The sequence below is a fragment of the Rattus norvegicus genome, chromosome 17, assembly GCF_021556685.1.
Source record: "Rattus norvegicus strain SHRSP/BbbUtx chromosome 17, alternate assembly SHRSP_T2T, whole genome shotgun sequence".
NCBI lineage: Eukaryota > Metazoa > Chordata > Mammalia > Rodentia > Muridae > Rattus > Rattus norvegicus.
Window position 1 is genome coordinate 80,474,764 of NC_141550.1, and position 15,649 is coordinate 80,490,412.

The following is a 15,649-nucleotide window of genomic DNA, read 5'->3' on the forward strand; positions in this document are numbered from 1 at the left end:
AGCTTGTGGATGCTGAAGGTGCAACACTGGCCTCTGTCTTGAATTTTGATGGCTTTTATTTTAAGGCTCTTGGTAGGTGGCTGTTTTGGGGTGAGAGGAGAAAGCTTCATGCTTCACACACTTTAGCTGTGCGACCTGTAGACCAGTGTCCAGGCTGTGCATCCATCTGTTGTGGACCCCACGTGGTTGGTTGTCTCAGCAGATAAAGCATCCTCCCTGTCCCCACTGCTTCCAGAGCCCCAGAGTGCTATGGGGGGAAGATATGATTGCAGGTTGGGTGGTGAAAGACTGGCTAGCTACTGTCTGCCTTCCAGCCCCCATGATGGAGACTACATCTAAAATAGAGTCTAGGGAAAGGACTGAGGGAGCTGAAGGGGTCTGCAACCCCATAGGAAGAACAGTGACATCAACCAACCGGACACCCAGAGCTCCCAGGGACTCAACCACCAACCAAAGAGTACACATAGAGGGACCCATGGCTCCAGCTGCATATGTAGCAGAGGATGGCCTTGTCAGACATCAGCAAGAGGAGAGGCCCTTGGTCCTGGGAAGGATTGATGCCCCAGTGTAGGGAAATGCCAGGGTGGAGAAGTGGGAGGGGGTGGGGAAGCACCCTCATAGAAGCAGGGGGAAGGGTAATGGGATGGGGGTTTCCAGAGGGGAAATCAGGAAAGGGGGATAAGGATAACATTTGAAATGTAAATAAATAAAATATCCAGTTAAAAAAACTAACAGAGTATCTGTTAGCGCATGGGATGAACTACCAGTTGTTCAGTCTGAAATGCATTGTTTCCCATGCAAGGGCTAGAAAGGGCTGTTTGTCTTTCTCACGTGCTTAGAATTGACCTCTGTTTTCATGGCTGTTTGTGTTTCTGGGCAGGGCTGCATGTCACCCCGAACTTTAATTCCTGATTTGATCAATGGAACATATTACCTTTGTCAAGAGGCAGATAAAATGTATGTCAGGAAGGGCTGTGCAGTACTCGAAATAAACATTTGAACCTATAATACAGTTTTTGCCCTTTTGATTTCTTAAACTTTCTTTCAGGCGAATGACGCTTACCTTCAGATGGCCATTGGCAATGCTCCCTGGCCTATTGGTGTCACTATGGTCGGCATCCACGCCAGAACTGGCAGGGAAAAGATTTTTTCCAAGCATGTTGCCCATGTCTTAAATGATGAAACCCAACGAAAATACATTCAGGTAAATGACTTTAAGGAACAAGATTTGCTCTAACAATCTTTCTTTCTTTTTAATTAATGGCGTGTGTGTGTGTGTGTGTGTGTGTGTGTGTGTGTGTACACACATGCGCATATGTGCCTTGGCATGCATACAGGCGTCAGAGGACAACTTTGGGGAGTTAGTTCTCTCCTACATTTGTGTGTTTGGAGAATTCAACTCAGGTCTTCATGCTTGCACAGTAGTTGCTTTTGCTGAGTATCCTGAGGGCCTTGCTCTGTCATTCTGTGATCCTCCAAACAGAAAGCTACAGTCTAAGAAGGCTTATACTAGTTCCTTCTCTGCGGGGAGTGCATTCAGCAGCCTTCGGTGGACACCGGAAACACTGGAGAGTACTGAACCCTATTCGCCCTACCCCGCAGCCCAGATACGTATTTAACTATGGGGAAATTTGGTTTATTAATTAGGTTGAGTAAGAAATTAACAGCACCGGCTAGACGTGGTGGCTTGCACCTGAATTCCACTACTCAGTTGGTGGAGTTAGAGGACCCTTGTTTTAAGCTAGATTGTGTCTCATATAATCATAATACATGGGGGGAGGAGGGCAGAAGAGGGGCTTGTTAATAACTGCTTATAAAAAAGAGCAGTTGTATTGATCTTCTGCAATGAGAGTTGTGTGAATACGGCCTCCCTGGAAACGTGGTACTCTGACCACTATGCTAATGTGAGGAGTGGTTTCTGTATAAGGAGGTGAAGTGAGGCCGCTGATGTAGGGGGTGCTGTGGTGATGGAGGCTCCTGCTGAGCTTCTAGTGCCCCTGTGACAGTATCTTCAAGCCATCATAATGGTTGACTGAAGGTAATGAAGTGTGGAGGATAAAACCTCAGAGAAGGGAAGTGACGTAGCAGGGCACAGCGCAGGAGGATATTGGGAAGTTCCTCAGGATGGGCACTTGTCTTTAAGATAGCTTCATGGAGTAAAGGACACCATGACGTCCATACATGATGATGGGAGGGAGGGAAAATCAGGCTTTTAATTTCTTAGCGCTAAAACAAAACTCGTGGAATTTGTTTTATTTTGAAACAGGGTCTTCCTGTATAGTTCAGGCTAGCCTCAAACTCAATGTTTCCACCCCCTGAGTGCTGGGATTATTGGTATGACTCATATCCAGCTTGCTTTAAAAAAAAAAAACAAAAACAAAAACAAAAAAAAAACACAGGCTGCAGATTGGGCACTTGAGAAATGCGGGGGCTCAGTTAAGCAGGTATGGTGTTTAATGGTACTGTTGATACTGTGACTAGGAATGTGGATGTAGTGTATGCTGACCTCAAAGGTGTGGACAGCGAAGTCGGCTTCAGTGCATGCAGTTATTTTTGTGTATGTTGTTGTTTCTAAGTAGCAGATGAAAACTCTTTTTAATTATAGGACCAAGTCTGAAGTGTTTGTAGTTGTTTTCTTGAGATTATGCCTGCTCCTACAGATTTGATCATGCGGGGCTAAACTTTCCTAAAACTTGATGTGAATAAGGAAACAGTTATAATCTAGCTTGGGCAAATTGTCACAAATCTCAAATTATATGGAACTTCCCTGGTAGCAGTTCTTAAATCTGAAGATGAGTTTCAGAAATTTACTTAAAATTTTCTTAAAAGGGTTAAAGTCCCTTTAGATGCTGTGCCGGAGAGCGGTCGTTCTCATCCATGAAGACCTTTGTTTGTATCTTCCTTCCAAGTGCTGACTGTCAGTTTGTGTGGCACACTTTGTGCCTTATTCACATGCATTACACGTGGCATTAAAAGCATCTCGGCCTGACCCCAGTGTGGCTTGTGCAGTTTATAGAGTTCAAATACACGTGGGTGAGTTCAAAGGCCTTTTGGTTTTTAAGTTTTAGGATTGCATTAATGTTTTTATTGCAAGTGAAGGAGTGGCATGTGTACCGTGTGATGGTGTGTGAAGGTGCTCATAGAAGGTCAGGGCACTGGTTCTCTGCTCCCTTTGTGCAGGTTCCAGGGATCGAACTCAGGGCACTAGGCTTGACTGCAAGCGCCTTGGCCTGCTGAGCCTCTCACTGGCCCTATTTTCATTTCTTGGAACCACAGATGACTGTAGTAAAGGCTAACGCTTTGGGTTAGAAAGGAGTGGGTTTTCCCTTTGACAGTTGAGTATAATCTCCAAGGATTATATTTGTTAATTGTGCTCATTTATACCGGGGTAAATGATAGTGTTTAAAAGTTCAGACAGTTAGAACTGCCTGCCTCCCTCCAGTCTTCCTCATAACAATATTCTTTGATTCTTGTGTTATTTAAGATACTTTCACTGAGTAAATGTTTAGGCTGTTATCATGGCATTTAAATAAAACTATCATATAAATAAAATTTAAGTACTAAAAGAGGGGGAGCTGGAGAGATGGCTCAGTGGTTAAAAGCACTGGCTGCTCTTCCAGAGGTCCTGAGTTCAATTCCCAGCAACCCCCATGGCAGCTCACAGCCATCTGTAATGAGATCTGATGCCCTCTCTGGCACAGGGGCATACAGGCAGCAGAGCACCCATACATTTAAAACATAATACTGGGGTTGGGGATTTAGCTCAGTGGTAGAGCACTTGAGCAAGCGCAAGGCCCTGGGTTCAGTCCCCAGCTCCGAAAAATAGAAAAGAAAAAAACAAACAAACAAAAAAACCCAAAATAATACTAAGATAGAATACTATAGTTTGCTATTTTGAAAAACATTTTTTCAAAATATTTGTGTACATGAATGCCTGTATGGGTAGGCGTTTATATGTGTGGGAGGTACATGTGCCTGGATGTGTACTTGGTGTTTGGAGACCTGAAGCTAACCTCAGATTTGTTTCTCAGAATGGCTATCCACAGTTCTTTTATAGAAGGAAATATTTCTATGTTGTGTGTATGAATAGTTTGCCTGCTAATGTCTGTGTGTACCGTATGTGTGCCTTGTACCCATGGAGGCCGGAAGAGTGTTTGGTCCCCTGGAACTGAAGGTATAATTGTGACCCACTGCGGGTCCTGGAAGCCTAGCCTGTGTCCTCTGTAAGATTAGTGAGTGCTCCTAACCACTGAGCCATCTCTAGTCCATCCCTCTGTCCTCCTATGTTTGTTTATTGAGACGAGGTCTCTAACATGGTACTTGATTAGCTGGGTTAGCTGGCCAGCAAGTCCCAGGAACCCTCCTGTGCTGACCTCCTCGTGCTGGGATTACAGATGCACACCACTGTGCCTGACATTTTACTGAGCTCTGGGGACTGACTGAGCTCTGGTTCTCATGCTCGGGCAGCCAGCGCTTGGGAATAAGGTACAGTTTTTCCTTGTCTGACTCTCCTTTTCAGCCAGGTTTGATGGCTGGAGTTGCATCACTTGGAGGCTAAGGAGGATTGTGAGCTTTGAGATGGTCACAGTGGCATTCTGAGTTTAAGGCTAGCATGGGCTAAATAGTCAAGGTCAGGAGATTTTCCGTAAGATGGTCAGGGAAGGTGGTGTGTGTGCTGTCTGAGACAGTCCAGCTATGCAGCTGTGGAGAGGACACGGTGTTTTAGATTCAGCCGTTGAACGAGGGAAGCCTTAGAATACTAAACAGATCTAAATCTCCCCTCGAGCAGATACTAGTGACATGTTAGCGACTTCCTAGTGTTTTTATGATTCACTTGGATGATGTGTTAGTCAAACGTTTTGTCACTGTGTCTGATACCCTGAATAACAAAATCTGAAGGAAGGAAGGATTATTCAGCTCACAGCTTCAAAGACTGTAGAACAATGGTTCTCAACCCTCTTAATGTTACCACCCTTAATGCAGTTTCCCATGCAGTGGTAACCCCAACCATAAAACTATTTTTGTGACTTCTTCATAACTGAATTTGGCCAGTGTTATGAATCGTAATGTAAATAATTTTGGAGATAGAGGTTTGCCAGAGGGGACACAACCCACCAGATGGGAAGCCCTGTTTTAGAAAGTTCATATCGTGATGCACTGTTAACTCATGAAGGACAGCCCGAGAGGCTCCAGTGTGTGTGAGTGTCACAGTAAGCAGTAAAGCACAGCACAGCAAATTAACCCTCGTGGGTTAATTTGACAAGAACAAGCCCACATTTAAATTCTCCACTTAGCTCCATCTCGCCTCCACTCAGCCTGCCTTGCTGCTGTGTGTGGTGCACGGTTACTGGCCTGTTTTGTGTGTCTGGTCTGTCTGCCTCAGTTCCTGTGTGCTGTGCTTCTCTGTAACAAAGGGCTTGGACAGCACAGAAAACATGGCAGGGAAGAAGGCGCTGTACCGACCCCAGCTGACTCTTGAGTAGCACTCAGTCCGTGCTGAAAACGTGGTGATGGAGATTTGTCTTAGGGTTACCTCCCACCTGACAGCTCATCTCAGCGAGTGATTCCCACAGCGTAAGCACACGCGCACACACACACCGTCACAGTCAGGGCATGGAGTGTGTAACTTAAGATGAGAGCTGTGCTTGCGGCTCAGCCTGGGGACTCCAGGGTGCAGTGAGGGCGGCTGTGTGTTCTCACAGAGGCTGGGCGTACAGGAGGACGGCGGCCCGAGTACGAAGTCTTGAGTGATCCCAAGCCATGTCGTTAATTTTCTGTGAGCTCTGCCAGAAGTTTAGTCTCTGAGGGCAAGAGGTATTTTCAGACCAAGTATCATGGTGCCATTGCAGAGGTCATGGTCATTGTAAGTAAGTATATTTATCAGATTTTCTGATAAGAAACTAGAACAAATAAGGGAGTGTATTCACATGGGAAAGAAGTAGACATTCCAGAAGTCCTTGACTTTGGACAGTTTCTGTAGTAAGGACGACAATAAAAACCTTGAACCCAGCGGCCCACTCAGTCAAGCACACAGTCTGAGTGGCAGTGAGACAGTGGACGAGCACTGGAGTACACAGAACTGAGTGTGGGAGAGCTGGTGGCATGTGTGGTCACCAGGGAAGCACATTAGGTCACAGTCATACAGGATGGCCTAGTGCTGGGTAAGGACAGCTTTCTACTGCTCCCCCACATTCCAGAACTGCACTGTCAATAGTGCTTAATAAATGCTTTCTGATTGGAGGCGGCTCTGTGGTGGGCGTCTTGTTCTTGTCTAGTCGTTGGGGATGGAGACTGTTGATGGGAATCTCTCCGTAGTGCTCATGGTAGAAGAGGGTGCTTTGACCCCTGCAGCGAAGGGCCAACTAAGTTACAGAAAGTTTGAATTTTAGGGTTAGGAAAATCTTTTTTTAAACTTCTTTCAATTTCAAAAGTCACAAGAAGTTGCAAAAAACAGTATGAAACAGATTTTTAAAAATTATTTAGTGTGTATGTATATTTATTTAATATATATGTACCTGTGTTCAGATGCACCAGAAGGGGGCATCAGATCCCACTATAGATGGTAGCGAGCCACCATGTGGTTGCTAGGACTTGAACGCAGGACCTCGGGAAGAGCAGTCGGCTCCCTTAACCGCTGAGCCGTCTCTCCAGCCCCGACACAGATGTTTATAAGTGGGCAGAATTGCCCCACAGTTGGGAGGAGGTGGCAGTGTTTGCGAGCATTGAGTTAACAGTCCCCACAGTTGGGAGGAGGTGGCAGTGTTTGCGAGCATTGAGTTAGCAGTCCCATCTGCTTGCATCTGTCTGATTGTTCTCTGCCATTTCTCTACCTGTGGCAGGCCAGGCCTTCATACAAAAGAGCTGAGCGTTCCGACTGCGGCCTCCTGCCCAGCCTCTGGTTCTGCATTTTCTTGCATGTAAAACGAAACAACACTGCGTTTCCCCTCAGTTCTGCTGTAAGAAAATGGATCTTGAGTGTAGAGTGTGAGTGGCCATGTGCTTAGTCTCCTTGGCGGCAATCATTCTGGTTAGTCTTGCTGCCTTGTAAAAATGTACTTCCAGTGTTCCTCGCTACTCTCTTTTAAGAGACTCCAAAATATTCTTTTCTGTAAAACAAACTTATTTTTGAAATGTTGCCACAGGTTTTTTTCTTTGTAAATCAGCATTGTGTGAAATTAAGCACGGAGTTACTCTGCCGTTTATCCTGCAATCTGGCTGCAGCTCAGGTAGGAGTAGGCCGGGCACTGCATTAGTTTATAAACTCTTTGATTTCCATTGCATACAACAGACGACCTTTTGTAACTTCTGGTCTCTTAGTGAGATTGATTTGAAAAATCTTCTGAGAGGGTCGTTTTCAACATGTTGTCTGAAGTTCAAATTAGGGGTTGGCAAACCTTTATTTTATTTTATTATTATTGTTTAAGATAGTAAACACAGGCTGGAGAGATGGCTCAGCGGTTAAGAGCACTGACTGCTCTTCCAGAGGTCCTGAGTTCAATTCCCAGCTGTAATGGAATCCGATGTACTCTTCTGGTGTGTCTGAAGACAGCGACAGTGTGCTCATATATATGCAACCTTTGGCAAATATATAGCTCAGACCTCTTCTACATGAAGATATTCGCTAAGGAAATCATGTGAAAATTATTTAATAATTACATCTTTTAAAATACACGTCAAGAAATGCTTAGTGTTAGAGTATATGCCTTAGTCGTTTATAGCCTACTGTAAAAATCTGTATCGGGGCTAGAAAGATGGCTCAGCGGTTAGTGTTCCGGATAACACATGCCACTTTAAAAGCTAAGATGTGGCTTGAGCAGATTCCTTCATATTGCCTTGTTTCTCATTGTCTCCCACCAGTCAGTGCTCCTCTCCTTTGTAAATGCTTACCCACTTATATTTTATGTCTGTGAATCCCAGCTGTGAGCTGTTATATGGGTGCTGGGAACCGAGCCTGGGACCTCTGCATGCGCAGCCAGCGCTCACGTCTTTCCAGCCGTAGTCAGTGCTGCGCTTGACTTAGCCTTTTCTAGTTCTGCCTGTTACATGACATAAATGAAAACTTAGAATGTGTGACAGACTCCCGTTTTTATTTGAAATGCTTGTATAACGTGTTCTATGAAGTGTGCTGGAAGCCATTCAGGAGACTTCACTGAAACATCACTTCATCCTGCTTTAATGCAAACTCCGGTAGACTTCAGCTGTGGATGCCGAAGTGTTCTGTTCCTCACAAAGTGAAATACACCCAGGGATTTCCTCCCCAGGCAGATGAAACCAGAGCTGTGCAGCTTATTAGCGGACCTAAGTCTACTTCTAGGTTTAAATTGCTGTAGAGACGTCAGGGGTGGCCCTTCCTGCCTGATACAGAGGAGACACTTCAGCCTAGCTTTTGAGAAAGCTTTTGCACAAATTATGATTTAAAGACCCTTAGGGATGGAGTGGTGAGAATAACAGTGTAGGTTTGCATAGAGGACATGTGTAGCCTTTAGAGATTCACTTTGAATATGGCCTTCTCTTACAACCATGGTTTAGGGGAGGAAGAAATCCCTAGTGTATATACATATGTGGGGCCGTGGGCATGACATAGTCAGAAGTCAGATGATCTGCAGAAGCACCAAGGGCTCTCGTGGGGCCTTTACACGTACGGCCAGGAGCAGCAGAACCTCTTCAGCAGTGTGAAAATGGCTGGAACTCGGCAGCAGGGGGAGTTGAGAGTGGAGGAGTGCTTTATCCTGAAGCACATGCCTGGCTAGTGGGAAAGCTCTGGGGAGCTTTTCCTTCCCACTGCTAACTGAAAGATAGCCTCTCCACACCCCGAGCCTTAGAGAGCTCAGTCTGGACGACGGTTGGATCTGGAAAGGACTCTTAAGACTGTCCCAACATCATGCTTCAGTGATGTTGAATCTGTTAGACCATAGCACAGTTCACAGTAATTGATATTTATGTTATCAGTTTTATTAGGGAGCGAACTGAATTTGTTTTTCATGGTTTCACTGGGCGGAGAATTACTTGGTCTGAGCACAGCAGCAAACATGTATTCCACTTCCTGAATGTGTGGTGAGCTCCAGACCAGCCTGGACTACTTGTGAGACCCTGTCTAAAATTATGCACAGAAGACAAAAGCAGAAATAAAAAATTGTTTGAATATTTAGTTAGAGTTTTAGAGTTTTAAAAATGGATTTTTAGGTGTCTGAGGCTATTTTTAATGCTGTCTCCATGGATTTCCACATGAGTTCTTCAGTTACTGTTTGTATAGCTGCAGCCCTGTAGTTCCTTCCCACCACGTCATGAGTCTCTTGTCTAAAGATGCCCACTGTGTCATTTTGAGGGGAGAAGAGTGAACGGAGCACTAGCTAAATGACCAGGCCCCATGCTGCGTGTTCTTTTATACCCATATTACTACTCTAGGCTTGCATTCCATTATTTTTCTTACTGTAATGAGATCTGGGTGGTTTTAATTTTCATGAACTTAAGATTTAACACATCTTAAAATAATTTGTGCTAGAAATTGGTATGCCTTAGGATCATTGAAATTAAACATTGCTGTTCTCTGATGTTGTTTTAATAACTAACTAATCAGTAATATTACGAAAATTTCAGTGAGGCATTTAACAGGCATTCCTTGTAAACAGGGAAATTTGGAAATTGATTAAACAATTAGTAGGATTCTTTTCTGATTGCAAATTTCTATTTTCAAGAGAAATCTATAGTGGCTTGCTGCAAGTCTCTACTGTTTGTTGTCTTTGGCCTGTTTGTAAGGGTACAAAGAATTTGTATGAGGTCTTGAAAGCCTGTTTTCAAAGCCTAGTGATGGTGAGAAAGGTAAGAAAAATACCTCAAGTCTACCACCCAGCTAAGAACTTTTAACAGGTCAGACCCAGAGAGGCAGTGAGGTTTTCCTGGGTAGTTAGGGCTCAGCTCTCTCGCAGCCTGTGTGAGGAGGGCCGATAGCACAGGCACCCAGAGACAGTGCGTTTGCTGCTCTAAATACTCCACTGTGAGAGTGTGCGTGTTCATGTATTCAGATGTGGGTGGAAAATTGTATTATTTCTGGGATTCTTTGCTCCTTCTACTTTGTTTTTAAAAGTTTCAAACAAAAATATGTAGCGTATACAGAAGTAACTCCCCTGGCTGGGATGGCCGAGATCGTTTCCTCTGTGTCCCAGGAGCTTCTTTTAGTTTAACTTTAGAGATACAGAAAACTTGTCTGAGAGAATCACACCTTTGGACATGTTTCTCTCCTCCCAAACTCAGATGGCTAATGTCACAGCCCTCTAGAACACATATTTTTTAAATTAATTAACGATGTGATGAACGGTGCCCTTGAATGAACACTGGTCTAGGTATCCTGAGTGGAATTGCTGGCAGTGCTTCAGTTTGGAGGGGACGTTGAGAAACTGAGTACACTACAGAGAAAGGCAGTTAGAGTCAGTTCAGCCATGTCGTAATGAACTTTCATTTTGTGTTCCTAGGGACTGAAGAGGTTAATGACAATCTGCCAGAAGCACTTTCCTACAGACCCGTCCAAGTGTGTGGAGTACAATGCACTGTAAGGTGCTGTAAAGTCTGAGCACGGTGTGTAACAGGCGCCTCTCCGCGGCCCGCAGCCCACAGCCCTTAGCCCTCTGACTTCCAGCCTTACCATGGCGACGAGGGAGGAGCTGCAGGGTGCCGCTCCACCGGGTGCACTTCCTGTTAACTTCAAAAACTGGGGTGCCTTTCACATGGTATTGGACTGCAAACTAATTTTCGTGTCTTGATTTAATTTTAATCAGTTGAAAATTAAGTTCTAAAAATGTTATCTGGGTTTTTTTTTTTTCCTTTGGAACAATTTCAAACTTTATTGTCAAGATAGCAGAAGCTTAGTTCACAAGAATCAGCAGTAGTTGGTGATCTACTTGCAAACACCTTTTTTTTTTTTTTTTTGGTGCATTTCTCTCTACACCATCATGAGAGAGGAAGACCAGCAAAGAGTAGCAAAGTGAACTGACACCACACAGGGCTGCCCACCGTCTACTGGGCTATATTTATACCCTTTCCAAATATCGTGCTTTCTCTCAAATGTCTGCTCTAGCAAAGTATCATATGACTTCTTTCCAGGCAGCTTACAGGAAAACACCATGTGTCTGTTCTTAGCAAAATATACCCCCACCTCTTTGCTTCAGCAAAAATATACTCTTATAAGACAGCTTCCAGAAAAACATCTCAAGTCACAACCAAGTCTCCAAAAATCCAAAATTTCTACTTTAGAAGCTTTTATGTGGCATTTAAGAAATGTTGATTTTCAAATACCTTTCACTGAGCTTCAAGGAGTCAATATGTCTCTATTTTAGAATACAGAATTTACATTCATACAATGGTATTTTCACAAATATATCCTTTAGGAATTTTTCTGTCTCTTTGTCTTTGTCCATGTCTTTGTCTCTACCCTCCATATTTCTCTGTTTCTCTGTATCTGTCTGTTTTTCAGTTTGCCTTTGTCTTAACTGTCTCTCTCTTCTGTGCGTGTGTGCATGTGTGTGTGTGTGTTCCTCATTTTGTCACGAAATCTTTTTTGTTCATGTTCACCCTGACCATTAGAGTAGAATTTGTTGCCACTGCACATGATCAGAAAGACTACATGTAGATCACTGAAGCTAAGAGAAACAATCATGATTTAGTGAACCACACCTCTGAGTATAGTTGACAGCCTGACATTGGGATATGGACAACAATCTAGGCACGCTCAATTGAAACAATTCTACAACATAAGCCCACTTACTGACACTTTTTTTTTGTGCTTTTTTTTTTCAAAAACATACTTCATATTTCCTCTTTTATTATATAAATATCGGTTTAACTTTTTACTGTAAGAATATAAATGTTTTAAGAGGATCTTTGTTATCATTTATACAAATTCACAAACAGTACAATTAATTGATAAAGGCCTCTGGGTTTCTCCATGGTCTCTCATGTTGCTGTGAAGGACTCTTGAGGCAGGGCAGCTGCGTGATGCGCACCAGGCCACGATTGGTGATCCTAGTGCAGCCGTACAGGTCTATGCCTGTGAGCTGGCTCAGGTGCTCAGCGATCAGCTCCAGTCCCTTGTCTGTGATGCGCACACACTGTCCAATGTTGAGCGTGCGCAGCCCGTGCATCTGCCGCACCATGCGGTTGATGCCATCGTCACTGATATGGCAAGAGCAAAGAGAGAGGGACTTGAGGCCGTCCAGTCCCTGGGCTATGTAAGCCAGGCTCTGATCTCCCACCTTGTCACAGAATGACACATCCAGACCGGAGAGGTGCAGGCTGCCCATGGCCAAATGCATGATGCCGGTGTCGCTGATGTTGTCGCAGGAGCGCAGGTTAAGGCTGCGCAGGCTGCCCATGTGCGACAGGTGCAGAAGGCCCGCGTCCGAGATCCGGCCACAGAAGCTGAGGTTGAGGAGCCTGAGGCCCGTCAGCCCTCGCGAGATGTGCTTCAGAGAAAGATCCGTGAGTTTCTGGCAGTCCTGTAGAGCGAGCTGTTCCAGGCCCAGGCAGCCCTCGGCAGCGCTGCGCGTCATGCCGGCCAGGTGCCCGATGCCCACGTCCGAGAGATGGCGGCAGCTGCGGAGGTTAAGGCTCTTGAGGCGCTGCAGCCCCCAGGCGATGAACAGAAGACCGGTGTTGGTGATGTTGCTGCAGCGCCCCCAGCTCCAGCACCTCCAGGCCCTTGAGGTACTGGGCTATGCGGCCCAGGCTGCTGTCTGTGATCTGCTTGCAGAGGCTCAAATTGAGAGCGTGCAGCGAGCCGATCTGCACGAACGCGTGGCCCAGGCCGTTATCGGTGAAGTTGTAGCAGCGGCTGAGGTTGAGGCTCTCGATGTTCGCTATGCCCTGGATCACGTAGCTGAGGCTGCGGCGGAAGCTGAGGATCTGCACGCGGCGGATGCCCCGGCCTGAAGGCTGGGGAACACCAACGGGTTCGACGGGCCCAAGTGCAGCTTGGCCTCCACGCCCGGCCACACTGACTTGTGGTAGGCGGCGTCCCGCCAGGCCGTGCACACCTGCCCCGCGCGACCCTAGTCTCGGACGTCCAAGTAGCCGAAGATCATGGCCAGCAGCTCCGGGAACAGGCACGAGATGTGGGTCTCCATCTTCCTCCCCGCCCCGGGAGGCGCGGAGAGCGGGCCATCGCGGGCCAACCTTATCTGGGTTTTAAATGTGGAGACAACAATACCACAGGAAAGGGGATTTGGGATGACCATTCTCAAGATCCAAAATGTGTCATTGGATACCTAGAAGCATTTGAGGGTGTCTTTGAACTGTTTGTAAATTGTGATTTGCACATTTTTCTATGTGGTATTTATAGAAAATATTTTTTGTATTTCAACAAAAGTGTGGGACCACTGACTGCTCCTTCACAGTTCTTATGTTCGTGGACTCTTCGCTGTCTTTCAGTAGGTGTAATGGTACCGATAAGTGTTATTTTTCTTGGGTTTCAGACTTGCTTTTCTTTCTACAGAGCACGTCTGTCACCTTGCTGGACAGACAGAATTAAGGAGATAGAAGGTTGAAAGTGTCCCAGCGTAAGTTCAGAACACCAGTGCATCGAGGCCAGGGGGAAGAAGTGGGCCGTGGGCCAGCAAGAGCAGCAGCCTGGTGCCTGGATCCGGAGAGTTTCTGGCTGCACTGTGCCTCACTCAGTCCTCACTTGCCTTACAAAATGAGGACTTGCTCTGGGTCTTACAGAGTGGAGCTTTGAGCACCATGACCACTCCGTCCCGCGGTGCTGAGAGATCTGGACTAACACAGTGATCTGTGCAGATGGGCTGTTACCCCACCAGTTGGATGCGTCAGAGAAGGAAGAGCGGGTGGGCCACATCAGGACTGACGGCTCCCCAGCTCCGTGCTCTAACTCAGTCACCGGCAAGTTCCATCTTGCTGAGCCTTGGCTCCCTTATCTGACAGTGATGAGAGTCCGCTCTCACATGGGTATTGTGTGGTGATGGATGCTGACCACTGCCTAGCGGGTGACAAGAGGGCACTATTACCGCTCGTTACAGTGTAGACCACGGCCTTTCTGGGGCCCTGCGGCTACAAGTGCAGAGAGCAGGGCCTGGAGGCTGCTGTGGACCGTCCAGAGTCACAGTTGTTTATGTTGGCCCCTCGTGAGAAAGAGTAGAAGCCACTTTAGCTACTTGGGGTCCAGTGTGGGCATGGATAGCATAGCCTCTCCAGTTATTTGCCAATGGCGGCTGTCTTGGGTTGAATCAGTGTTCCCTGCACTACAGCTGAAGCCTTTTCTTAGGATTAAGTCATGTAGAACTTAGGGGTTATTTGGCAGAGGAAACTTTCGTAAGATGTTCAGCAAGTCCCTCCTGTGGCATGAAGTTTTGTCATGAGGGTCTTCTTTATAAATCCTATTGAAATGGCCAACTCACTCACTCTTCATCCACTCCTGGGCCACACAGCATGGGAAGTCACTTTATGCTGTCTCCCTTCTCTTGATAATATCCATGTGAAGAAGAAACTGTATCCTGATATCTGCATTCCCTAACACTGATCTGTGTGCGCTGGGCTTTTGTTCTGTTCTTTTCCCTGGTTGGTTTGTGTTTGAGCTTATTTTGTGTGCAGAGGGAGTGTATGTTCTATAGGACTGACCTTAGTCATTCTCAGGTCGGGTGGAGAAGCATGGTACTATGTGGCTCTCTCGGTCAAGTTTTTCATAACCGAAATTAAAAAGCTGTGTACAAATTAAAGAAGCTGTATGGAAACTGCTAGGACATGTTGAAAATGATCTTTCCTTCAAGCCATGGACATTTACTTCTGCATAGACTATATATTTTAAAACAATAAAGACATAACTTTCCTTTTAAACAGTCACAACTCTAATTGACTGTATCCCTTTCTCTCCTCCATCCTCTCATCCACAACAACTGGGATTCTCTGTATGCACATTTAGTAAAACACCCTTTCCTTTAGGAATAAATACGGGTGCTGCTTGATTCATTGTGGGATTCGTCCTGATCAGGCAAGTGAACATAGAGTACGTCAGAAATACATCGAATGCTCCTAACTTAATTGGCTCGACCTAGACTGCCTTAAAGTGCTCAGAACACATACATTAGCCTGTGGCCAGGCAAAGCCGCCCATCACAGCTGTCTGTAAAGCCTTCGAGGTTCATGGACTATTTAGAATGTGGTACGGCTGCTCTGGGTTAGTTTCAGTAATTTTCTCTGAGGATCAAATTTGATAGTTCATTATAGAGAGACCACTACCCAGCTACTACTCAGGAGAGGGTTGAACTGTGCGTGGCTATGGACGAGATCCCCAAGTTTCTGTTCCAGGGTACAGTTTCTTCTGAGAGCTTGCTGATGTCACAGGATGTAAGGTGAGTGGTCATAAGGAGACTGTCATTCCCAAGGAGTGTCACTGTCAAGTGAATGGATCTTTCACCATTTAGTGGCCTATGGTGGGAAGTCCGGAATGGCAATAATTTCAGTATTGGAGGGTGGGGATTAGGGAAATACAGCAATGGTCAAAGAATGGTCTAGATACTGTAAGAAGGTGGTCCTGGGAAGAATGAGGCAGGCAGAGGTCACGAACAGAACTTGGGAATCAGTCGTAGGCTGTAAGACTTGGGAAGTAAGCAGATGGGATCTGTAACGGGTACTACTCTTCTGGTGCG

At 45.7% G+C, this 15,649-nt stretch overlaps 1 protein-coding gene and 1 pseudogene across 12 annotated transcripts in view; one reads left to right on the forward strand and one right to left on the reverse strand.

Annotated features, from left to right (window-relative positions):
* The window catches only part of Prpf18 (pre-mRNA processing factor 18), a 30,580-nt gene extending 15,736 nt beyond the window's left edge, over positions 1–14,844 (forward strand). For 3 of the 11 annotated variants that reach the window (XR_015640629.1, XM_087589752.1, XM_087589753.1), the window contains 3 exons: positions 1,049–1,204; positions 10,470–10,572; positions 13,484–14,838. Coding sequence is in view for 8 of the 11 variants with exons in the window: in XM_087589752.1 (XP_087445878.1) it covers positions 1,049–1,204; positions 10,470–10,550 (237 nt within the window). In the remaining 3 variants the exon portion in view is untranslated. 11 annotated transcript variants of the gene reach the window in all.
* On the reverse strand, positions 11,796–13,490 carry Fbxl14-ps1 (F-box and leucine-rich repeat protein 14, pseudogene 1; annotated as a pseudogene). Its single transcript, XR_015641870.1, has one exon. The product of XR_015641870.1 is annotated as an F-box and leucine-rich repeat protein 14, pseudogene 1 (transcript).
* Positions 14,845–15,649: the final 805 nt, after the last annotated feature.